The following is a 25,854-nucleotide window of genomic DNA, read 5'->3' as shown; positions in this document are numbered from 1 at the left end:
GTGAGTAAAAACATAAAGCGTCCATGAGAGAGCCTGTCTAGTGAAAATTAAACAATGCAATAGGGATGTATCTAAACAACTGAAGGACCAACCTAAAGGTGTGAGATATAATTCTCTTTATCTCACACTTCTTTCTAGGGCGAATTCCCAGACCCCTCATCAATGAGGGTGGATCAGATATGAAATCTGTAACTAATTCCCTGTGTAAATAGGTGCCATTTGAAAGCTAGTAAGACAGCATTTCCCAGCTGACAGAATTAACACAACGCATTCCTTCAGGAGCAGCAGTCTGTGCAAGGTCAGCTATTCAGAATAAGGCTTGCTGAGCTGGGAATAACATTTTGCTTTAAGTGATTCAGACTGTGTTGTGTCAGAGATACTGTGATATCTAGTTAAACGTTTATATGTTTGTTATGCACTTTTATACAGGAGAAATTAGACACTAAATTTGGAAAGTCCACTGGGACTGTTGGCAATATCCACTTGCTAGAGGGCATTAGCCCCATCTGCCTGCTTTTCTAAGTAGCTGAGGGTCCATATGGGCAAACCTATCTTTCATGGGAATGCTAGAGTTGTTCGTGGCTGTCTTACAGCTTCCTACTAAAATATTCTGTCTTCTTTTTCCCATCACAACCAAACTCAAACTCACATTGTGCAAGCCACGCAAACCTTGCTGAGCCCATCTTCTGCTTAAGAAAAAAATAGTATTTGAGTTGCAAGTAACTGCATCCAAATGAAGGAAGTTGCAAGGAAGTTTATCAAAACAAAGAAGGAATTAATGATCCCTGCTGATACACAAGTGTCTCAGTTCATTTTATGCCTATTGATTCCCCTTTCCATCTCTTCCCTGCAGAGAGACCAAGAGGATGCAAATGTATGGAGACATTCCACTAACTCATCTCAGTTGATGAGATGGTGACATTTTCTCCTTTCCTCACACAGGTTTTTGTGAACTTTGCTAAACAGCAGATGGAGGATGAGGAAATTCCTTTGCATCCCCGTGCAGCTGGAGCCAGACGAGAAGCAAAGGTGTTCCCTGCTTTGCATCAGCAGGCAGTTGCATAGACTATGCCTACAGTCACTAGTTCTTAGAGTGTGCACAGTGCAAAGATGTGCCATACCAGAGCAGTATAAGGGTAAAACAAAGGTTCCCACACTCAGTATTATACTGACTTTTTTGCACCTTTCTGAGCACTGTGCTCACAACAGCAACAGCCCTTAGCAATACCCTAACTTCTACTGCTCTACCAGGAACACTACATGCTGAAAGTGTCAAAGGAAAGGCAGGTCCTTGCCTTTGACAAAACCTTCCTGTAACATAAAGTTCATTATAAGATACAAGAAGAGAAGTCACATTCCTCCTTGTCTTTAATGCTTTTTACAGGTCAACAGTTTCTCTATCTGGTCCTTTCAGGCTGATAGGTTTTTCATGTTTAACTCTTAAGTCAGCTGCTACCAGTCAGCAGACATCCCAAGGCAGAGAGCATTGCCCATTTTAGAAGTGTATTCCTACCATCCTGCTTGCACAGGACTACCAAGGTCAGAACATCAGTGCTGGCTGATGAGACAAGTGCTTGGAGACTCCTTCAGGCTGCCAGTGAAAACAGACGGTTGTCTGAGCAAGAATGGGAAGAATTAATTCAGATCTCAGACCCAGGCAAGAAATTTGAATTATCTCATACTCATCTTCAAGTTTCGCTAATAGAAGCAGAATGTCAAAATGGAGATTAAAAGGAAAGAGAGTGTGTCCAAATCTGCCAAAAGCTTAGTTTTCTCATGAAGGCCTGGAAAGATATCTTTGTTACTAAACAAGGTCAAATTTTTCTTTTTTCCTGTGACTGGACCTTAAGTGGGTGTGAAGTGTGACTAGAGTGTGTGCTTTCTCTTTGCTCAGGAGGAAAATTTCAACCTGCTTGTATTCCACACTGTATTCAGTGGGAACTCATTTGACATTTCACTCTTTTCTCTGGTTCACAGTTAAACTAGTGGAAAATAACAGTACTGAAAACAAATTCATAATGATGTATTGCCTCAGTTATCTACCAGATCTAACCATTTCTAAGAAATCTTCTCTAAGATATGTTATACAGAAATAAAATCTGGGTCATGTATTTTTGCTTTGTTAGGTTGGTTTCTTCAATTGATGTAGATTTTTTTATATATATAAGGACATTCTTGCTTTTTATTGTACAAAATATGAAACTTCAGCAACCAGCTTTAATCTTCTCTTGACATAATTATTTCAACTGATTTCAAATATAGTCTAGAATTTATTGCATATTTCACCCTTACAAATAGATGCAAAAAATCTTTCTATACATCCATTATAGATAAATAAATTAGTTATGAAACAAAACAGTATTGATGCATTCTCTTCATATTCTAAAATTGCTTATTTAAAATGTCATTCAGATAGATTGTAATAGTCTTATTTTACTAGATTTGCACAAAACCCAACTAAGTCCCACTGAACATCTTGTGAAAAAGAAAACACAGGAAGTCCAAAATGTAGCTGATTTTTTTTCCCTGGCTCTGAAAATAGGAAGGGAGCTAGCATTCTGAGGACTAGCAGTCACTTTATGTGTTTACAAAGTATATTAAAAATTATTCAGAGAATGCTGACATAAAATGCTAGGTAAAAGGTCCTTTAGAATCATAAGGACTTGTTATATGAAAACAGGCCAAATATCACAGATATAACATAGATCAGATCTTCTGAACCTTTAATACTAAAATGCAATTTACTAATGAAGAAGACTAAAAAAAACCCAAACAAAAAAATCTCAACAATGCAGGATGTTACATCCACAAATACTACAAATACTTCTTACTTCAGATTCTTTTGGTAAATTAGGGGTTAGACCCAAGTCAAGTATTTGAGATATTGCCTATTTCTTTATTCCAGGAACCATTCATATTCTTTGGTAATGTTATTTGTTACAAAGCACCTGCCTCCAGGCAGCACACTCTCTTCTTCAAGTCAAAGAAGGCAGATCATGCAACTGTCTTCAGGCCAGCTGGCCGTGCTGGCTGAGCTGAGCGCTCTAGTAGTTAGCTGGTATGTCCTCATTCCAAGGTACTTGCAGAATGCCACTGCTAAATTTGGAGCTGCTTTTCAGCACAGACTTCTCAGTATCTCTGATCCATCAATCTAAATAGACTAGTACAGGAAAATTTAAGTCAATCAGGTTACAGTGAACTGTAGGGGCTTTTGACTACCAGCTGTGCAATGAAGCTTTATTTTTTGAAGGTGCTTCTGTGCTGAGAATTCTTGAATATAAGGAAGTGTAGCTTTCAGGTGCATAGAGTTTCCCTCAGCAGTGGAGATTCAACATGCACCAAAATCCTTTAAATTAATTCACTTATTTGGCAGGAGGTTTATGAGCTTTTTCTTCTTGAAGTTCCATGCAATAGCCAAATTAAACCTTTTTTTCTTACAACAAAAAGGGAATAATTGGCATTCGAAGACTTGGATAATCCTTGAATTCTCGTAGGTAGGTGCAGTGTTTATCCTTTGCCCAGATTGTCATCTGAATGAAGCAAAGCAAGGTGAACAGCCCCACTGGAAGGAAGGGAGAAAAAGATACGTTTCATTATTAGATTAAAAACACACTCTTGTTGCTTACATCACTTCAGGGTGAAGTACCAAAACATTACTCACCTGGAACACACTGAGTCATGATAGTGAAACTGATCCAGGTCCCCACCTGTTTTGGCCAAGGAAATTTAAAATATTTCTGGTGACAGCATTTGCATTTATGTCTCTATTGATCAAAACCAACTTTGTCCTAGTATAGGCAAATAAAAAAGCCAAGGTCAGCCAGATCAATTTCTAATGTTAATAACCTTTAGCCAAAAAGGTGAACAGTGGCTTATTATTACAAACAAAATCTTTGTGTTCGCTTCCATAGTCATTATTACAACAAAATTTTAAGCATTACAACATAGTGTCCTTTCTGTTTCTCTGCCTAATTTGTATTTGTCACACCTCTATCAATGCTAGGAATGATAACTTTGTAAAGTCTGAGGCCAAATGCTGGTCTCATTAACATCTGTTAATCTCCACTGAAGTTAAAACCTGGTGCTGTCCTTCTGAGCAAGAGTGAATTTAACACTGAGTTGGACTGTTTTTAACCACTTCTGAACTGAGTCAGGAGTTAGGCTCCTGGTTAAGGAATATGAAATTATTCAAAGTTATAAAGCAGTCACCACCAACACAAGCAAAAGTGTAACTTAAGAAAATGGGGAAGAAGACCTGAGCCTATTTTGTCTACCACAATACCTTCTATAGGTCTGCCCACTATCTTCATGTGTACTGTGATATTCCTGGGCTGTCATAAATCCACCAGACGCCCCCATCCCCTCATTGCAATACACATTCAGTGGCAGTCTCCCTGTTCCTGTCTGCAAAATTTGCACTGCTTTAAAGTCCATCTGTTTTGTTTAGCAGCCACATTGAAACATAGGCCATGGGTCTGAGTTGTCTGTTTAAGGCTAGCCCTGCAGGTACTGCCTCAAGGGAGGAGAAGAAGAACAGGCAAGTCCCTCTCTGTAATCTGATTTTGTGGGGTTTAGGGAAGAAGGGGAAATGTATTGAGCTGAACTGTTTCAGAGTTTCTTTCATGTTTAATATTCCAAAAGAAATGAAAATACATTCAGCAAAACTAAAATCTTAACATCTTATTTGAAAATACATACCTCGTATGTATAGTTAGGGCAAGATACAAAGAAAAACAGCCATGTGAAAGGATTCTTTGTTGGATATGGGATCTTACGGGTTTTGGATCCTATAGATTAGAAAACAAATCACAAAATATTCACACTCCTAAATACACTCTTTCCTATTAAGACAACCCAAATCTGCCTACTCCCATGTCTCATCACTGTCAGAGGGACAAGCAGGATGTGGGAAGACAGGATGTCCTCTGGACCCACAAGAAGGACTGGGATAACTGTGAGAAAATGTTCTGGGCATTAGGAAGTCATCTACATATGCCTTTGATCATGGTCACTCCTGTAAGAGGTACCTCAAGTTTTAGATTTAGAAGTTAAAGGTTTTCTCAGATTGTCACAGAATGGGATTTTGGCAGTCATAGTTGACAGCTGTAAGACATTTGGCTCATGCCAAGGAACCCTGGCCTGTACAGAGATTTTGTGCTCCCTGTAGAAGCCAGTGAAATTACTTTCCATTGCTCACCACAGGGCTTATACTAGCACTGTTCCCTTTAGTACTACCAGTGTAACTAATTTAACTGCTCTCCCCAACACAATCTGGCCCTAACCAATAACAATTACAGTAAGGTAAGTGCTGTTTAACAGTCTGGTGCTGGATTCTTGTCTGATCTCCCCTAGAATTCAATCTTTACAGTGCTGAGCAACCTGTGCACTCACAGCAGTCACCTGGGAGGGTATCAGTGCCCTCCAGGATCAGATCTTTCATGAGGTAGAGTAACTGTAGAAGTACTGAATAGCTGCGTAAAAGTGAAAAACGATAATGCGATTTTTACCATTTCTCCGGAGGTCACTGAGCGCAACATGGATGGAAAAATTTCCAGCTTCACACAGCTACAAGAAAAAACATGACAGATTAAAAATGTGCTTCCCTTCTATTTACTCTTCTTCCTTTTGTTATTCCCTGGGGTCCTTTAAAAAAAAAAAAAAAAAAAGGAGGAAAATAATCTATTATAAACAGGATTTTTAAATGGGAGTTAATGCACCATAATAAATATTCTCTCTAACAGGAGGAGGATGTCTTTGTTCAAACATGAGTCCATATTATACTGTTATATATTTATGATATTTGCCAGCAAATATGGACTCAGTGTCCGAAGGATCAAATTTACTACTTATACAATCCCCATGAAATCCAAAGGCAATAAACCAAAGGGCATAGAAGTAAACCCAGGAGATACTTGCTATAAATTTAGTTATTCTTCTCGTTTTAAAAACACCCCAAAAAAATGATTTGGGTAGTTTTGGTTTCTCAAAAGTTACTAAAATCCCAAGGAAGATATGGGTTGGGCTCTAAGTAAGTTTTCTTTTCTAGAGTATAATTTATGTGAGTCATGAAATATAATTGACCCAGCTTCCTCCACTGGTTTTAAATAATGCTTCTGCAATCAATTAAGTAGAAAGCATATTGAAATAACCCATTTATATGATTATGGACAGTCTCCAGTGTCTGCAATCATAACTATTAAAGCAAATGACTGGTGGTCAGAGCTCCTGAGTTTTATTCCCAGCTCTGTGCTTTCAGTTATGTAGTCCCTCTATAAAATGAGAATAGATTATTAACTCACAGAATATTTGCACTGGGAAACTGCTTTGAGATCCTGGAGTCACTGACAATTAGTTTCTCAAAGCAAGTGAACAGTTGATGTTCTGAACAAGTTACGCATACATAGGAAAAACAGGTACATCTTTGTTGGCTACACTAACATTGCTTCTGCATGAATTAAACGTTCCTAGGAACTGTGAGAATGAATAGACAGTGACTTAAGAATTTTGCTTCATAAGGAAAGCTGTAAAAAATTTATGAAGCCCAGGAAAATTAACCTCTATCCCTGGAAATTATCAGCAACATGCTTTCTTAGTTGGCCAGTTCTCCAAGTTTTATGGCCTGTTGTGATTCTTAACACTCAACAAACAGTTCACAAAACAAACTCACTGACTTTTAAACACAGTGGCATAAACTGGTAGTTTCAGGATTCTTTCAGAGATTATAAGAGATCATCCCAGCAGATAAAAATCCCGGTCTTTGAATGGATACTGGATCAAAGTCTTCCCTTGTGTACAAGATCACATTAACAGATTTATCTGTTCTATGTGCAAGTGGTCAGCTTTAGTAGTATGTCCCAAGTGTTCAAGTTTTAAGTATCTGCTTATCCTACTCACTCCTCCACTTATACAACATAGGAAATAAAGCAACATGTTTTAGCATTTTATAAAAAGAACAACAGACCTACCAGAAACATGATCACAGCAAAATTTATCTGTTTTTTCCCATAAGCTATAAAAAAAGTTTACATGTGATTAGTACTAATATACAAACCCATAAGTACTTAAATCATATTGAGGGCTGTTATGCTACTTACAAGGAGGAGTATAAAGAGGATGATTGATGTAATAAGCAAGCCAAGCTGCAAAACCCCAGTAATACAAGCAGTTCTGAAAAACAGGGAATTTTTCTTTGTTTTAGTACAATCCTCTAGGCCAATATTCACTGCAAGGACCACTGATAACAATCAATTGGGCTGATCCTTCAAGATGCTGGTAATGCAGAAAAATGACAGTACTGAGTGTGGTAAGGTGGGAGCAGACAACAGGAATTAAGAGGACAGAAGTAGTGCTCATAGAGTAAGATTTCCTTTCAAATGTCTTGGAGCTGTTAAGTTTATAAACAGCTGTAGAAAGCATGAACATACTATTGAAACAAATTTGTCTTGTCTGGCAAGCCACTGGGCCAAAGATGAAGTGCCATACAGACTCTATGTTAAAGAGGGACTTGAATTGCTAACCCCTGAGACTTTGTAAAACCAGATTTAGGTACTGTATTCTCTTCCCTGCTTATTATTTTGTATTGCCAAATCTCTCACCCTTTCTCCTCTTCTTCACCCCATCAGTTTTCTTTCTTTCAAATGCTTTAACTTTTCCTACCCAAAGTCACCATGCTTGACGCTTTCCTCTGCCCTTTCACTGCAATATCTTTAGTTTGTCCCTTCTGCTGCTGTTCTTGGCTTTCTGTGATCCAGCTTCCATTCTCTAAACACAGATAACATGGCTGTCACTAATAGTTCTACTGACTCATTCCTGACCAATCTTAGAGCTTGTTCACAGGCTTCATCCATGAAAAAAATACTTACAATGACAAGCTCTATCTCATGTTTGGTTTTTCTGGCCCTGCTTCTTAGAGATTTTCTTCTGATACTCATTGTTGCTTCAGCATCTTGGTGACAGGTTATCTTCTCCCTCCTCATATACCTGTAGCTAGGAAGGAGGCCTTTTCTTGGCCCATTCGTCTTCCTCTATGCTCTCACCTCTAGGTGCTATTCTCTTGCAGGCAGACTTTAACCTTTGTTGATAACTCCCAAATTTGCCTCTAATCAGTTGAGTTCTTTATCAAACCTACTGCCTCAGTTTTTAATGTTTCGGGTCATGTTTGGTTATCCCCTGGACTTCAGCAACACAAAACCTGAGCTCTTTATCTTCCTTTCCGCACTTCTGTTCTTTTCCTTATTTCCTATTTTCACTCTTTGAGTAAAACACTGATCCTCTTACTCTTTCTTGTGATGCTTTTTTCTTGGCTTTCCAATAGTTTCACATACCTTAGACATTTCTGGGTCTTTCTGCTTTCTCCTTCACAGCTTTCCTTTTCCACTCATGCAGCCAAAATCCTTATCCAAGGCTGCATTTTTTCCTGTCCTGACTGGTTTTACTCTTTTTTTTCCTTTGAATTTTGCAGCGTTTTTCCTCTATATATACCAGAACAACATTTCTAGCAATAATACCCCCGAAAATGATCAGCAATGCAAACCACACTAGCTAACTGCAGTGTTTGATGATGTGTTTTTCTGCAAATGCTGGTGAGGGCTAGGCCCCCAAACATTCTATTGAACTTCCACTTTCTTTTCAGAGTTAATTGAACCACTGAAGTGCCCAGAAACCTCAGACAAAATGGACACCTTTTGGGTATGCTGTAATACAAACATATAGTATGTCCTTGCTCTGAGATTATATATTAGTATGTAACTGATGAGAAAGCGCAAATTATTAACCAATAATTACAGATCAGGTGGGACAAAAGGGCAGAGAGATTATGTGACTTTCCTGTGACAGCTTCCCTTTCCCCAGGAAAAGCAGCAGAACCGGAAGAATGACTCCAGTCAGTCTAAAATCTAATTAGTGTTCTATCCATAAACTACTGCTTCCTCACTAACTCTAGCTTCTTCCAACATCACCTACAACTTGCTAACTGCTGTACAAACTTACATGGAAACAGTTTCTTGTAATCTTGGAATGGCATTTTATGAAAAACCCTTCCCTAACTTTGGGGCTTGGCACAGGATGGATCATATGGCAATGGATTTCAGTAAAGTAAAAATAAATAAATCAATCATCATGGCTCAGCTCCCAGTAATACATGCTGTAATTAAACTGAACAAGTACTATTCACGTGATTTACTGCAAGAGTATGCCTCAGTTATAAGAAAAGGAGCTTTAAGATGAGTGGAGTCTGCCACTGCTAAAGTCCTTAGCAGTAACACTACAAACATACAGCTGCCACTAGAAGCCTTATTGCTCATACAAAAGCCTCCAGTGAGGTTCTGACAGGAATGGCAGAGTACATGCAGACTTCGTGAACTCACTTGAAAGAAATAAATTGTTTCTGTGAATCTTTCATATTCCAGGTGAATAAAGCTCTACAACACTCTCTTATAAAAAGATTTTGTGGATCAAGTTCAGATATTGCAGGAATCCCATAAATAAATTATTCCTAAATTTACAAAGTTATGGTGTGGATTTTTATTTTCTCTACTCCAACTGATGATCCCTGTGATGATCGAAACTATTTCTTAATGCCCTGACTGTGTTTATTCATGACCAGCATGTACCTTTCTGCTTATCTCATTATATTGTCTTCTGGTTTAAATGGTCTTTCTTTAGGTCTAGTGTTTTCTTTTCTCCAGATGCTTTTATAGAAAGCAACAATATCCCTTTTTTCCTATCAAAATGTTCAGTAAGACCAGTCATAAGACTAATCTTTGAGGAATTCTACTGATACCTCACCATTACTAAAGGTCTGACAGATTCTTTTCTGGCACAGCCACAATCATCTTTCCTTTAGTTAGTTCCTTTATCACCACACAATTTTTGTATAAATTCCTATCTTATTCACCCTAAGCCAGTTGTTTACCAAGTCCAGATAAATCAGGTGTTCTACCTTTCTATTGCCTAGAAAAATCTTAGAATTATACTATGTTAGTATATAGCATGAATTGCTTTTGGTGAACCCCTGCTTCATATTACAGTATCATTTATTCCTATTTCCATTTGGTAAACAAAGGATGAAAATCACAAATCTCATCAATTCCTGTCTCAGATATCTGCTTATTGAGACTGAAGTGCCTCTTGTTAAGGGTAGCTTTCCATCGTGCTTAGGAAATGTTATCTATATCTGCTAGTGTGTGTGATCAAACACTTAAAGAAAGAAGCTTTGTCTACCATCTGTATGTGAGAAAAAAAAAAAGGAAGAGGATGTGGTATTTTTCTCACTGACACAATTTTGGAGTAACACCACCAAAGTCAATGAAATTATAAAAGCAAATCAAACCCAAGCACTAATAAGCAAGTAGAAGAACTGTGAGCAACTTTACAAATGAAAGCAAGTACCACCAACCTGAGAAGGTGGAAAAGTAGAAGTGATCAGAATGACTGGTACAAATGTCGATTTTAGCAACAACAGTTTGTATGGTCTGAAGGGAACAAGTAGTTGTCAGAGATGGCAGTGAGGAAATGAAGATTTATAACACTGTACAGATTCTTTTTCAAGGTAAGGTTGCTCGTATATCAGCTGTTTAGCATGCATTAGCTACTGTTGTATCAAGAGCAAATCTTTACCAGATCTGCTAGCCGCCGCCTTCTGCTGTAGAATACACAGTAAAATAGCTAGGGAGGATTATTTCTGAGAGCCACTGCTCAGCCACAGACCCTCCTTCCATTTGGAAAGCATGAAGCTATTGCCAGAACTACCAGAGCTGCTGCACAGCTGTAAGGAGTCAGCCACAAGGTAGAGCATCAGCTGCTGAGAATATCACCACCATAATGCAAATTCCAAGAGGCTGTCTAAATACTAGATGTTAAATACCCACATGCTGATACTATATTATATGCTTTTCCCATTGTGGATTATAATCTCCTGTCTTCCTGAATATAAAGCATAATTTTGAATACCACTATGTACTTTGTTGTGAACATATGTAAGATAACTACAGCCCATGCACAGCCATGCAGTTCACTGTACTACTTCGCAGACATCTAGGAAACATGGGGTCTGCATCTCAACAGCTGCCCTATGCCACGGCCACATTAGTAACAAGGGGGTGCTCCTGCGGGAGAAGAAAATTCAGACCAAGCTGCTTTGTGCTGGACCAAAGGTAAATTACAGTTGCTTAACAGCAAAGACAATGTTAGGGGCAAAGAAGATGTAAAATGACTGTTACAAAGAGTAATTTTTTTTTCTTTTAAAAAAGCAACCCTCATATTGTGCCTGCCTGTGCTAACTTAAAAATTAACTTTGTTACTAAAACCTTCACACCCAAGGAGCTAGCTGAGTGAAAAGGAAGGGTATGCTGAAGGTTTCAAATGCTAAAAGAGTAATGAGAATACTATAACATGAATAACAGTATAGCAACAAGTGGGTTATACAACAGCGACATTAAGAAGTCTTTTGAAGAAGTCTACAGATTTATGGGTGAGATTTGCTGTGCATCACTACAAAAGCCACACCAAAAAATCTGTGCTGCAGAGACAGAGGTTGGCTAGCTGGATTTGTAAGGGGGGCTATGGATAGATTCTGACACAATTTACCTTCACAATATTCCTCAGTGGCATAGTCCCATGGGAGAACCGATGAACAAATACTGTTTCAATCAACCTTTTGATGTAGTGGAAAGAATGGCAGATACATGCCAAGCTAGAAACAGCAAGACAAAAGCATTTAAGAGTACTTAAAAAACCAAGTGTGGCAAGACATTTGGAATAAGACTACAATGCTAACGATAAATACTGCTCAAGCCTGCAAACAAACTTACTTAACTACTGGATGCGGGCTTGATGTAAACCTCTCATCCAGTCCATAGACAAAAGGCATGCGGAAATAAAACAGAAAATAGATGAACAATGGACCTGTATATTCTATCAAAAATACCTGCAAAAAGAGAGAAAATAATTAGACAGCTGAATTAGATGGTGGTTTTGCTTTGGTTTCTTTGTGATAACTAATGCATAAACACTTCCACTGACCCAGGATGGCATTTAGAGAGGCAGGGAAGGAATAGCGGGTTTGGGCTTGGGCTATGAAAGTGGTAGACATGCACATAAAAGTTTTGCAATGCATTTGCCTCAGTTGCACACAAACAGCCATTGCCACTTCAGCTGACACAATATGGGTGTGGAAAGATAGCCATGGCAGCCCAGAGATCATGGTAAGCATGCATGCATGTTACATTTATGCAGCTCTCACCCTCCTCTTGCCCTCAAAAACTGTTGGTTTATTTTGGGTTAAAACGAAATTTGGTGAAGAATTTATCTTGAAAAAGAGGAGCTTTGTTTCTAATTAATAAATTTTGTTTAAACTGGAAACACAGCTTGTAAGTGGTCACAGGAGACCCCATCTGTATTAGCACAGCAGATGTCTTGGGAAACAGCCAATTCATTCTATGTTCAAACAATCTTTAACTTGAATGCAAAGAAAAAAATATAGAGGAAAACAGAGAAGTAATCTAACTGGATTTCATTTCAGATAGGTGTGTATTTCTTAGGAACATCACAGTAAATTTAATTTAACTTTGGACCAAACATTAATAGTTGAATTTTCCACACTTCTATAAGTGAGGAAGATAGGCCCATATCTCATTTATGGAGAAAGAAAGGAAATATAACAAAACCAAACCAAAACCAAATTCCAACACTTTTCTAATATATTTAGAGTTATTTTGACACTCAGAAAGATGTTATAGACTTCTGTAGCAATCGGCATTTTATCTGGTGAAGATTGAATTTGATTGTACATGAGAAGTTTGGTTGTTTTATTTGATAAGACTGAAGTATTTCTTGGCTTACATTTGAATGAAGTAGCTTGAAGGGCAGGGAGAGAAGAATGTAAATGAAAGATTATGGAATGGCAGAAGTCTGGTGTTACTCTGCACTGTGACATTTTGGTATATATTAATGTATGTGTATCTTGGAGTCTACATTGCCATTAGAAGTTTTGCTGGTCTTACTGGGTTTTAACTTGTGTAATAGCTGCCTGATTTATCAGCTTTGCATCCAAAGTAATGGTATGAGGAGTCAGTCTTGCAGAACATTTTACTTTTTTTAATTTTACTTCCTATGAATGTTGTCTTTGCTATTTATCATTAATACAATATTTTATTAATGTCTCATAGCTAAGAAATAGGAAATATGCCTTTAAATTACTGGATAATTTTCCCTTCGTACTGTGCTGTTTCATTAGAGCTAGCATAATATGTGCATCGTGGACCTTCTGAACAACTGGAGATTATTGGTCACCTCACTGCATAAACAGCATTGCTGTGTTGCATGCCAAGTGAGTTGTGATAGAATTTGCATTTGAGCTAAGACAGTAAATATACAAGGTCTTCGCAGATGGCTATTAATATTGCAGAAAATAATCAGCTGTCATTAGGAGGCCACTAGCATCCTGGGGCGCAGCCACATGCAGACAGCTAACTGATCTTACATTCACACATTTTCTTGCTGAAGTCACTTCAATTTCTGACACGTGAAGTTGCTCACATGCCTTTTTGCAAGACAAACTCATAGGAGTATAATCCTGATCTTTGTTAGGAGAGTTACGCAGGCGCTGTGAAGCAGATCCCCAAAGGCATTTAGACACCTAGTTCCTACTGATTTTACAGTAGATATCTAAATTCATTTGAGAACCTGCACCTTAGTTCAGTAGAGCCAACCTACCCTGCAGCAAGTTTTCTGCTGCTGCTCTCCCAGGGAATCAGGCATTCAGAATATCCTGTTACTGCTTTCCCTGAATAAATGAACTGAAGCAATGAGGATTCATCACCTGCATCCACTGTCAGAGCAGGCATCATGCAAAAATATTGGAGAGAGACAAAAAGTGATGTAAGGATTAATTATGGAAAAATAGCCATTAAAACGGCTCAGACTTGAAGCATAGCTCACCGTAGTCCATCCTATCTGTGGCCCTAAATCTTTAAAGTATAAGGTAGCAGTTGTGCCAACAGGGAGGTGCTGCAGGATTTCCTCATCCCTCAGGGACTTTCCTTCTGAGAAGGAAAGAAGGAATTACATTTCAGTGAAATTCAAGTCAGCTTTGAGAGAATATTAGCTTTATATTGTGCTTTAACCAATCTGTGAGATTCTTTGATGTGATGTGTTTATTGGAATCACAGTAAACAAACTAAGAATATTTATACTTAATTTTAGTTTATCCCTGTAATCACATATAACCCTGGATCCTCTATCCACACCAATTCAGTTAAGAGAATTCTCAATCCTATGTGCCTGCCTAGTCTTGCTCCATCACTGCTACAGCAGAATTTGCTGATTGGTCACTGCCCTTTAACATAGTTCACTGACATCCTAGTCAGCTTCACCTCGATCTCTCTCCTCTCTTTTCCTCTGTTCTCATTGCTCATTGTCAGACAAACAGAAGCTAGAATAAGCTGAGATTGGAAGGCTCTCCTACAGAGGTTTTAATTGCCTCCTTTTTTCCCAACCAACCAGCTAGGAGGTGATTCCACAGGACATGAGCTAGTACTCAAGCTTTTAAAAATGCGTAGATTTGGGGAAATATCCAGAAGGCCAGCATTTTCTCATGGTAAGTGTCACAAGGTAGGGAATCTAACAAGGTAGATCTTTGAAGAAGGAAGTAAGTTATGCCTGTTTTCCATAGATGGATCCTACACAATGAACTGATCTTCACCAGCATACTTTTAAGGGACTGTTTAAATAAAATTATGCTTAAAGGAAGCAAAAGAAGAAAGTGCTACATTTTATACTGACTGCTAACATTAATTAACACAGTTTGGCAATTAGAATTTCTTTTCTGCACCCAGGCCATGTGCTAAGAGGCTTCTAGTAGCAATACCTACAATTCTATTAATGAAGTCAGCTAGCTCGCGTCAGCTTTGTGAGCAAATCCTACATCCATGGCAATGTGTTTTGCATTAGCTTACCTCAAAAGAACTGTAATTCCTACCTGAGAGCAGAGGATTATGTGAATTGATAGCTCTAACTCATAGCCCTTTTTAGTACACCCAGCTAAGCATCACTGTGGAGACCATTTCACTGCAGTTACAGGAAATTACTATCTAGATTCTGTGCTGCCTGACTGAAAGTAGAAGTGCTCAGTAGTTAGAATGTGTATTGGAACAATGTGCAGACTCCTGAGTAAATTACCAAGCACTAGGCACATGGGTGGAACTCCGTTTGGTATTTTCAAAGAATTAAATTTCTTCTAGATTCTCTTCAGCCTTCATAGTGCTAATTAACATAGCTGGAAACTCACTCTTAAGAGCTAATACCCATGCAAAGTATTAGCCTTTATGCCAGGCCATTGCTCAGAGCTTTGTTAGTCTAGTTCTCACAAGTACTTACTTGGATCAAGTTTTATTGACTGTCTTGCTGGATACCACCGAGGATCTGTAAGACCATACAGAATTGTGTGATACACAACGTTTCATTTAGGTCATCCACTATTATAATGGATGCAACACAACAAGGTAAGTTTAGCTAAAGATTTTTAGGAATATTTATTCAACATGAATATCTGTGAGAAATTATGCAGCAGAAAAAATAAAAAGGTGTATAAGGGTAGTATAAAAAAATTATGCTGAAGTCTTACTGTGCTCACATTCATGTGCACGTTACTTAGCATTACGTGTGTGTACATCACATGTTTCCAATTATGTAATTTTCTCCCATTTATATAATGGATATTCTGATGTGATGTGAATTGCTGTGAAAGTTATACTCACATAATTTATGGAACATCGATCTGATCTCCCTAACGGTGGCATTTGGTTCGACCTAGGCAACAAAAAATATTATATATGTAAGATGCATATTTTGAAAGACAACTACTAGGTGTAAGACTATACAAGTAGAAATGTGACTTAAACAATGTAAGAGTATAACTTTCTTACAGATGGCTAGGATTGGTATGGATGATTCAAGGTACTTCTTACAGGAAAAAGGGAGGACAATTTGTGGCATCTGTTTCAGAGGCAGCTTCTCTAGCAGTGATCCAGAGTTACTACAACAGCAGTGACAGTTTGATGGCTTATGAATGAGTAAGGCACAACTGGAACCATCTTAGTGAAGCAGCTGAAGTTGTGCTCCTTGCCCAAAAGTTCCTTCTGGGAAAGGGTTGAAGTACTCTGTAGTCAGTATGAAGTGTGTATAATCGTTGCCTCTTCAGTGGCCAAAGAAAGGCTATCAGGAGATGAAACACTTCATAAATACTATGTTTACTTAGAAAAGTTAGTAATTTTTAAATAGTCACCTAGCATTTTAAACATAATTTTATTTTACCTTATCTAGGAAGCATAGCTGTTTCTTTGTCTTCCAATCAAGGATTTCCACCTGATAGGACACAAAATGATAATTACTAATTATTGGCTAAATAACCTCTAAACTATTAGTTGATTCACAAATTCAAAATCATCGTTCAGAATGAGACACCATTTTTCTCTGATCTGTGGAATGTGTTAAAACCACTTCTAATGTGCTCAAGAGACAACTTTAATCATGGCCAGGTTCTCAAAGCACTCAACATGCAAAAAGATAATTTTCTTGCCAAATAAATTGTCCTCCTGGATATATTAAGAAGCAGAAGTAACTAACTCATTGATCAAAACACACTGATCTGCAGTATTTTCTTATGCTAGAGCAGAAGGAACAAATAAGCGATAGAGAAGTTTCACAGGAATCACTAAGGAACAGAATTTTTATGATTTGTAAAACTAGAAAGACAGTTTCAGAAAAAGTGCATATATATGCATGTCCGCAAATATTCCAAGTTTAAAGACTAATGTGCATTGTTCCCAGAATAACTGAATCGTAAAGAGAGTGGAAAACATTGGCAGACATAATGAACAGCTGCAGCTAAAAATCTAGACTTCATAAATCCTAAAAAGATTGCTGTAGGAATACTCACTGTATTACTCTTGCCTCTCAGATCACCTGTGTTAGTAACTACATATTAGGATTTTATATTTCAAGCAGTGGTTTAGCTCTGAAAAGGAAAGAGCAGTTTATTTTTGTGATCAAATGGCACTTTGGCAAAAGGTTATGATTTTAATCAACAGCCAATCAGAAAAGTCCTCAGACATTTCAAAGCCCAGTTGCAGCAGGCTAGCAAAACCTAAAATATAGTGATGGTGTTTAATTTCACTTGTTCTCTTCAAACACTTTGTAATGGAACTTTGTGGTATAGCTAAGAGTAAAAGCTCAAAGCTTATCTGTCACACTAAATGACTGGGACTATCATTACTTAGTACCAGAAGAGTTTGTTGTTGATGTTTTTAAATAAACATCTAGCATTAATTATGTTTGGTATTAACTGGCCAAGAGGACAGATTAACATTAGACTTTAAATATGATTCCTTACTAAAAATAGAAGTCACAGTCCCATATCTTTCTAATAGGGTTGCTTTGAAGAGATCATTTGGTTAAAGTATCTTATTTCCTTCTTTTACTTGTCCCAGATTGTTCTTTCTCTATTGGTACAGCAATGGAGCCCTTCAGCTCCCGTCAGAAGTATCAAATCTGATCTCCACAAGGAATACTAATGCAGTGATATTTTCTGCTTGTGCACTGTAAGATCTAAGTGGGACATCAAGGGAGGTAAGCACTTTTCTTCCTTTGTGATACGTAACGAATGTGTGACACATTCTTGGGATATTGTATGGTTCCCCTTCATTTTTTTATATTTGAAATAACACAAAAATCAAGTTTTACTGTCTCTGTTTGTGGGACATGTCCATCAGAAAGGAAATGAAGTGGATTCCCTTCCCAGAGGATTATTCTTGAAATACAACATTCTGACTCTTGCAGTCCTCAGAACAAGTACTGTGGGGGGTGTAGACTGTTTTTTGTCTGATTGTCTGATGCCGAATTGCTACAAGTGTTATTGAAACCTTTGGTGTATCTCAAAGCTCTTATGTCAATGAATACCATTGGGCTGCCCTACAGACAGCAGCAGGACCCACAGTTTTAGCATTCTCCTTCCCATTCCATACCAGCTCACAGCATATACACATTGGATCAGAATCCCCCTGTGGCAGTTTTAGTCTATGGCCTTCAGTGGCTGTACTACAGAAATCTTCTCCAGTTCAATTACAGAGTGGTTTGGATATCTTTCTGCCACTTACAGTCTTTTAATTGGGTTATTCTCATTATGCACAAGGCCAGACTGAAAATTAGAGCATTTTCTTTTGCTCTGTGGTTTTCATGGGATTGGCTGTACAGAAATTTTGGTACTTCTGTGAACCTTTGGAATTGGTGTGGAAAACAAACAAAGAAATCATCTAAGACCTATACTGTCCTTTGGTTCCATTTCAGCATGTCTCTTTGAAGTGCCAAACTGACATACCTGCCTGTACTGGCCCATTTCTTCAAATAACTAATGGGATCCTATAGAGATGATGAATCCAGACTCTTCTTGAAGGTGCACAGTGATAATGGTAAGAGCAATGGACACTGGGTGCAATATGGGAAAATCCAATCAGATAAAAGGAAATTTTTTTGCCATGAGCTTAGCTAAACCTTGGAACAAGTTGGATAGAGAGGATGTGGAATCTCCATCCCTGGAGGCATTTAAAATTGGACTGGACAAGACCCAATGCCATTTGATCTAGTTCTGTCTGCTTTGAGCAGGAGTTATACTACATGACTTCCAGAAGTCCCTTGCAACCTAAATTATTCAATGTTTCGTTTCTTTTTTTTTTTTTTTTTTGACACACATTCATGATCTTCAAATATTTCAGTTACCTTCAAGATCTAAGCAAATGTCAAACATTCTTTCCCTTTTCAGAAAGACAGATACAGGAACACAGCTCTAGATTCCACTCCACCCCATAGAAAGTTGTGCAACAACAGAATGAAAACAAGGTGACGTTTCCTCTAATTATCACGCCTCTTCCCTGTATCCGAATATCCCCCAGTGTTTAGATGTTCCCTGCATAAGGGACAGAAAAGCCCAATCCAAGGCGAGAAATATTATCTTTTCTAAACATAATGGCCAGTCACATGAACCCACGTAGCACTGAACACAGTGTTTCCAGTCTTCAGGCGCAGTACCAAGTCAGTTAATGTATTGGTTGGCAACAGTTTTTAGATACCCAGCAATCTGTTCTTGGAACACTTACTGATGGGTATCATCCCTTTCAAACATAAATTGTTTGGCTCAGAGAACTTTAATTTCTATGTGTTTTCAAAGCATTTAGCACAATAGGACACTGACTGTTGGCCTGTGCTAGTGTAGTATGACTTACAGTCCACTTACTTTGTGAATTTTTAAAGACAATCTAAAACTGCTTCAACTTTTCAAGCAGTTGAATCAATAGGCAGATTTATGCAAGATAGCTATGTTAAAACTCTTCTACAAGGGACTATAAATGTGTACCTTCAGTGTTTAGAAGACAAATTGATCTAATGCATAAGGATTAAAGATTGATAGTGTCTTTAAAAAAGAAAAACTCTTGATTATTATTGTTTAGAATAGGTCGAGGGCAAAGAATAATCAATATATGATATAAGCAGAGAAAAGTACATTCAACTTTAAACTTTTATTCAGAAAATTAAAGGGGAAAATAAAAGGGAGAAAAGTTTATTAATAGGGGAAGAACAGTTGAACAGTGTTTAAAAAAGAATTTTTAAGGTGCAGCATCCCTGCAATAGGATTACAAAAATATAGTCAATCAAATTTCCTCAGTTTAAAGCCATATCAAATGCTTAAGGATCAACAGATCTTCAAAAATTATGGAATAATTTTGGAAGTTTTATTTGCAGCCATTTGTATCCAGCAGATTCAGTAAACTCTGAGTGAGATTTTGTGAGCACTGGCATAAGCATATATTGTATTGATTTCTTTTTAAATTAGTCGGCAAAAAACCCTGATTATTTTACAGTCTAGGAACAAACCAGCCTGAGAAAGATTAATGCAGAATGAATTCTCTCTGAACTATTAGAGTGCTTACATAAGTCAGGTTCCTTGAATTTAATACTAAAAAAAATCCATGGTTGCAACAGTCCTAATTAAACCTTTCTAAACATTTTCTTTTTCCTATGGAATTAGTAATTTTCTCTATCTCCTTAGACTTTTCTGATAGACTGTGTTGTTCCTGAAGGAAAGTAAGCATGCCTTAGTGTGATCACACACTAGAGCATATCAAGAATAACTTTCTTGAAGTCAATAGTTAAGCCAAATGAAAAAAACTCTAAGTGTACTTACACTGAAAACTATGTTGCTGCTGCTGCTGCTACAACTGACTTGCAGTCTGAAACTTCCTTTGTGCAGGACTGTACAAACTGTTGCAGAGGATGAGTCTAAGGATCCATCTAGAATGGTGTCTTTCTGATACAGCCAGCAGCAGGTGACTCAGAAATAAAACAGGGCAAGAATGTAGCGACTGGGGAGAGGGGAGTAGATAGAGAAATTGTGATTTTCCTGCACCAGAAGTGCTGCCTTTGTATTTAATAGCTTTTCATTGATTTTTCCTCAATTAGTTTATCCACTTGCCTTTTAAACCTGTATAAACAGTGTCCTGAGGCAGGGAGTTCCATGGCTTAGCCACATGCTGCGTGAGGAATTCCCAAAGCAGAACCAAGGTAAATGTTTAACCAAGCGAAATGTCATCATCTTACCTGCAAAGTGCTGTACCTTATTCTGTAACTAGTCCAACTAAGTAAAGCTTTACCTCTCTGAAGTAATTGGCTGATATTTCATGAGACTAGAATCTTATTACGTTATTTCACTGTGTATAGAGAGAAAACAGGGACACCCATACACAAAAGATTTTATACAATTAAATTTAACTTTTGTAGAATTTGGATGTCTAACATTTACAGGTTCACAAGATATACACTAGGTACTTCTCAGCTTCCTAAGTTCTGCTCCTACACACTCGAATGAGAACTGCTGTCTGAACTGTGCTGAAACTCATAGTACATTTCTACTCCTTCCATCTGTTTCAGGTTTGTTATTTAGGCATGTTTGCATTTAAATTCTCAATGACTTTGATCCACTAAGCATCATTATCCCAAGGTCAGCACAATGCACAGCATTTAGATTATTTCTGAATGAAACTAAACTTTCAGCAAAGATGACCTAGTTCTTCATGCTCTATATGCAATGGTTATATACATTGCCAGGAAGTGGGAAAATTACTTTAGACTGCATTCTGCCATTCCCCACTCCTCCCACAGAAGGCTTGGGTGGCTTGAGCCACCAAGCAAGGAATAAAGGATTCAAGAGAGACCAAAAAGTACAGGCAGGAGAGGACAGGAGTGCCTTCTAGTGAAAAGGGCCATCTCCTGCCAAAGAGGAATCGTGAATTCCTGTGTCTCTGGGCTGCTTCAGGCACTGCTCCCTTCCATTGTCATTCTGTTCAGCATTTCCCTCCAGTGGATGCCTTTTAGGATACCACACAGTGAAGGGGTAGAGTTGAAGTAAACTTGGATACCTTAACCAAATTGTCGTATCCACTCTTGGAGCTGGGTGCCTGACCTCAAGGCATGGCAAACCCCAAGTCGCTTTGTGAACCTTGACCTGAGGCTGGTAACAGGTGTAGAGCTACAAATGGTTATCCTTCAGAAAGACAAATCCATTTATATAATTGATGGGGGATAAAAAGAGTTGGTGTAAGAACAGTCAGGAAGGAAAAGGAAGGTGCATTCCCTTGGAGTGGGAGACTGGCTTATTTTTCACAAAATGGAAGAGCTGTTAAAGGTTTGTTCTTTCACAGTGAATTCTGGCTCTTGAAAGCCTATGAAAGCTTTCCAGCTTTTACTAGCATGACATCTTCCAGGAGGATACACAAGATGGGAAAGGAACCTGCACCAGTTAATACTGACTCAGTGGGTATTTACTTACACTGGCTAACGCAGAGGTGTGCATTGCCAATTTACCAGGCGTACTGAAGAGTCTCATCACTCACCAAGTATCACTGTCACTGTGAAGCAGACTGGAGTGCCTCCATCTGAGAAGCTAAGCCAGCTTTGACTCAACACTAAGTAGACATCCAGGTTTCCAACACCACTGTGTAGCCTTTTCTGTGCGCAACAAAGAATATTCATTGCCTCAGAGCTTTAGTTTATGGTGGAAAAATTCATTTTTCTACAACTCTTCTACATTCTACATTCATATGTAGAAAAACTCATTTTCTACAATGACAATATTCAGGTAGAAGAGCTTTATAAAATCTTTGGGAAATCACCACCATTTCTTTGCATCAGCACTGTGATTTGCAGTGTTAAATTTCAGTATCTATAGTTCCATTACTCCATGGATCATTTGGTGTGTGGATGTCAGAATGTACATCCAACATATGCTTTTGATATGGAATTGAAGAGACTGAAAAGAGAGATATTTTTTTTCCTTTATTTTACCTAGAGGTATCAAGGATGGGTCTGCTGTCTTTTGACAGAGCAAAAAGCCCTGGGAGGTTTGGAGCCCTTATACTGATGGGTGAACTCACAAGGTTTGTATTAATTTTAAAAAAATTACTTCAAAGAAGTCTATTATTTTTTTCTCAAATAAGACTTCTGATTTCAAATGTAGCCTTCAAGTTCTGAGTAGCTCCAAGTATTTTCTTCTAAGTAATGTTTTACTATCACATTTTCCTGTACAAAATTATAAGTTTCTCTCTCAGGCTCTGCAGAGAGAAAGGACAAATTGCTGTCTTTAAAATGAAGCAGCACAACTGACTGTAGAAAGTGTGTGGAGAAGTAGTGAGGGAAGAGAAAGGGAGAATGTTTTTCCCTATCTTCTCATCTCTTTCTGTGATAATAATCTTATGTGTTACTTGTGAAAACAGAGCAGCTGTCTTCAAATAACAGGACAGTTTTCCACAGTGCCCCCTTAAATGACCATTCAAATATCTCCTATGTGGCCTTGTCTTGCTCAGAATGCAGAATTTTAAAATCCTCTGCAGTCCTGCTTTTGGCACTTGCTCTCTCTCAGTGCTCTTACTTGATGAGGCTTTAGACAGCATAGCTCTGAGTGGGAGAAACCTTTGTAACAGGAGCTGTGACATCCCAGCAATGCTGGCTAGGCAGCAGCCTTCCCCCCCTTGCATTCAGAGGGTTTTCATCACAGTCAGAAGGGGGAGAAGCTTTAAATGCCAGCAAGGGGGGCCAGTACATTATTGCTTTTAGACTGTACTGCATATGTCAGTTCTATCTATCCTCAGGGAGTGAAGACTCTAAAACATTTTCTGTTATCACTGCTCACAAAAGGCACTTCTCATCCAAACCACTTAAAGAAGCAAAAGTACAACTGTGGCTCTTATGACACTAATTTTCTACAGTATGAGTGTATTTGTTCAAGTGTCTTTCCTCTAGGAAGCCAGAGTGCCATACTATTTTCTTTACATCAAAAGCTTTTGAAGAACTAAACCTGTCAAGTAGAAAGACAGACATTCATTAGCCTAACTTCAGTGCTCTCTACTACAGACTTTTATATCTGAGCATGTCACATAAGCGTCCTTTGTATGGAAAGGAGAAAAGCAGGCACTTTTAGGACAAACCGTATCATAAGTTCTGAAACATATCTAAAATAGGTCGGGAGAGTTGTTCTCTAATCAATTTGGAGAAATGAGCACTCCTAGAGGATATTAATTATCTAGATACAAGTCTCTATCACAAATCTCTATATTTTCAGAGGTGAATCTCCTCAAATTATCAGGTGGAGCACTTTCAGGTATGCACATATTTCTTTAAACTGTAGTTGTTCTTGCTAAGCTTTTCCTGAGCTATTAGTGATAAAAAAGCTGAGGCAAAATTAGAAACATACAAATACCTGAACTAACCAAGACCTATTCTGGCATTATTACACAATAGGAAAGGTAGAGGCGGCCATCAAGACATAGGTCTAGGAGTACCAGGACCTGATGTTGCATGACAGTTCTAACACAGACATCTCTTAAGTAGAGGGAAATCACTTTGGCTTAATTAGGTGGTTGCTCATAATTCTTGGTACTAAGTTTGAACACAGCCAATTCAAAATAAGGAGTTAAAGGTACTTCCAAAGCAGAATCTGCTTCTCACTGGTTTTTACTAGTCACTTTAATACAATGTTGCCCTTTTTAAAAGTGTTTCTGTCTTCAGCTGCGCTATGAAAGACTCTCATAAAAAAAAAAAAAAAAAAAGGATAGGAATTAACAGCCAGTGTCTCAGAAATCACAGTCAGTCTCATGTTCTTGCCCATCTTTTGGTAGGTCAGTTCACCAAAGAGTAATTATATTCACGCATAAGGAAGAGGACCTTCCTACATACTCAAGAACCTATGAAACTGATTGCATACTAAGCATAATCAAACACACAAACTCAAGAAAAAAGGAAGAAATATTCGACCAACAGACCTCTGCTAAACTTGTAACAGTCATATTCTAAAAAATTCAGACAGTGACAGTTTGGTGATTGTAAAGTGCTTCGTGATTCTTGTAAGAAGAGCAATAAAGAGTAAATGGTTTAAAGATATACAGGGAAAAGTACAGAACTATATAGTACCTCCAACAGAGAATGTTGACATTTGTAACACCAACAAAGATTTCCACTCCCTCCTGCCCCAGGAAGCATTGGGACAGGTGGGACACTCACCTTCTCTTCAGATAGCTCAGTTGTGAATGTATGGTGGGGAAACGCAATTCAGAATTCAAATTCAATGAATTTATAAAAGAAAGCAAATCTGTGTGGAGAACAACGTAAAAAGTAATATGCAACAACACTGCTCAGTGCTACCCAGGCTGTCTTTGTCCACATCCTACACCCTGAGTCAGCTCAGACACACACTGGATGAGCTAGGCAAATCTGTTTCCACCCATTATCTGCTGTACAGAGAAAAGGACTAAGACATACAAGGCTGACATGTAAATTCATGAGGCGTTCTGAGTTTGGATTAGTGTTGCTTAGACACAGGATCTTGATTTAGGACTCAAAAGACCTGTATCTGCTGCTATTGTTCTTCCTAGCAAGATGGAGCAGGTCATTCCACTTCTGTGTGAATCCCCATCTGCAAAATCGTGCTAACAGTAATAATGTCCATGCTTTTGAGGTCTTCTAGTAGTAAGTGCTATTTGGAAGTTCAGTGCAGCTAAGGCAGAAGAGCAAGCCTACTGACCAAGGACATTCAGGAGAGTAATACACATGTACCTGCTCCTGCATTTGGATCTCACCAGAGTTTAGGACACTGATAGAAATGTGGGAAAAGCTTGGTTGTTTTTCAAAAAAAACAGGGAAGTCAACACTGCAGAGGTTAAAGGTACGGTGCAGGTGCCTACCCTGTGCCCACAAGAGCTAGACACAGCTTTTTTTTGCTGAATTGTTCGTGACAGCCAGAACACTTTTATAGCTTTGAAAAGCAAAATCTGAACTTTTAGGTCATGGTAAGTAACTAGAGGAGCAGCTGCTTTTCAGACTGCTGCTTTTGGATTCTGTTAATGTTATAACTACAATTGTTTCGTATTTCGCATGGGGGGAGGAATTTAATTCATTTTTAAGCGAGTTGCGCTGGAGAAACTGAAGCCTGCAGAAATACATCCAGGATTGCTGCTATTTACCTCGTACCGACCTGGGTCTGTAATACATGCCACTCTCAAGAATTTTTGTATTAGCCAGCCTAACCAACTCCGGCAAAGAATCCGTGGGCCTGTTTATGTAAGTTGATGAGATACGTGCCCCTCACGCTCTCCGGGTGCGCGTTACTCTGCACTTTCTGTACACGCCAGGACCTGACCGTACTAGACCCCGTCGGGCTGTTTCTCGTTTCTCACGCAAGACCGGAACACACCGCGGGAGCCGAGGGAGCCCGCCCGCGGCGGGGGCCGAGCACCGCTCGCCCTCGCTCCTCCCCGC

General features: G+C 38.5%; 3 protein-coding genes across 3 annotated transcripts in view; 2 read left to right on the top strand and 1 right to left on the bottom strand.

Moving 5' to 3' along the window:
- Window positions 1–2,111, top strand: part of ABCA4 (ATP binding cassette subfamily A member 4) — an 86,931-nt gene extending 84,820 nt beyond the window's left edge. The window contains exon 51 of the mRNA XM_026854464.1: window positions 943–2,111. Within this exon, the coding sequence (XP_026710265.1) occupies window positions 943–1,065 (123 nt within the window). The 3' untranslated portion in view covers window positions 1,066–2,111. The remainder of the gene's footprint in view (window positions 1–942) is intronic.
- A 48-nt stretch (window positions 2,112–2,159) lies between these two features.
- On the bottom strand, window positions 2,160–18,391 carry TECR (trans-2,3-enoyl-CoA reductase). The gene is made up of 13 exons (XM_026853961.1): window positions 18,374–18,391; window positions 16,312–16,362; window positions 15,756–15,807; window positions 15,376–15,420; window positions 13,939–14,042; window positions 11,811–11,926; window positions 11,587–11,692; window positions 7,095–7,167; window positions 6,966–7,009; window positions 5,508–5,565; window positions 4,699–4,787; window positions 3,662–3,707; window positions 2,160–3,562 (listed from the first exon to the last, which is right to left on the bottom strand). The coding sequence occupies exons 1-13, from the start codon at window positions 18,389–18,391 to the stop codon at window positions 3,435–3,437; spliced, it is 930 nt and encodes a 309-aa protein (XP_026709762.1). The 3' UTR covers window positions 2,160–3,434.
- A 15-nt stretch (window positions 18,392–18,406) lies between these two features.
- Window positions 18,407–25,854, top strand: part of GCLM (glutamate-cysteine ligase modifier subunit) — a 19,209-nt gene continuing 11,761 nt past the window's right edge. The window contains exon 1 of the mRNA XM_026853960.1: window positions 18,407–18,464. Within this exon, the coding sequence (XP_026709761.1) occupies window positions 18,407–18,464 (58 nt within the window). The remainder of the gene's footprint in view (window positions 18,465–25,854) is intronic.

The sequence above is a fragment of the Athene cunicularia genome, assembly GCF_003259725.1.
Source record: "Athene cunicularia isolate RWA chromosome 8 unlocalized genomic scaffold, athCun1 chr8_part1, whole genome shotgun sequence".
NCBI lineage: Eukaryota > Metazoa > Chordata > Aves > Strigiformes > Strigidae > Athene > Athene cunicularia.
Note: the sequence above shows the minus strand (reverse complement) of the source record. Positions and strands in the feature narration are given on the sequence as shown.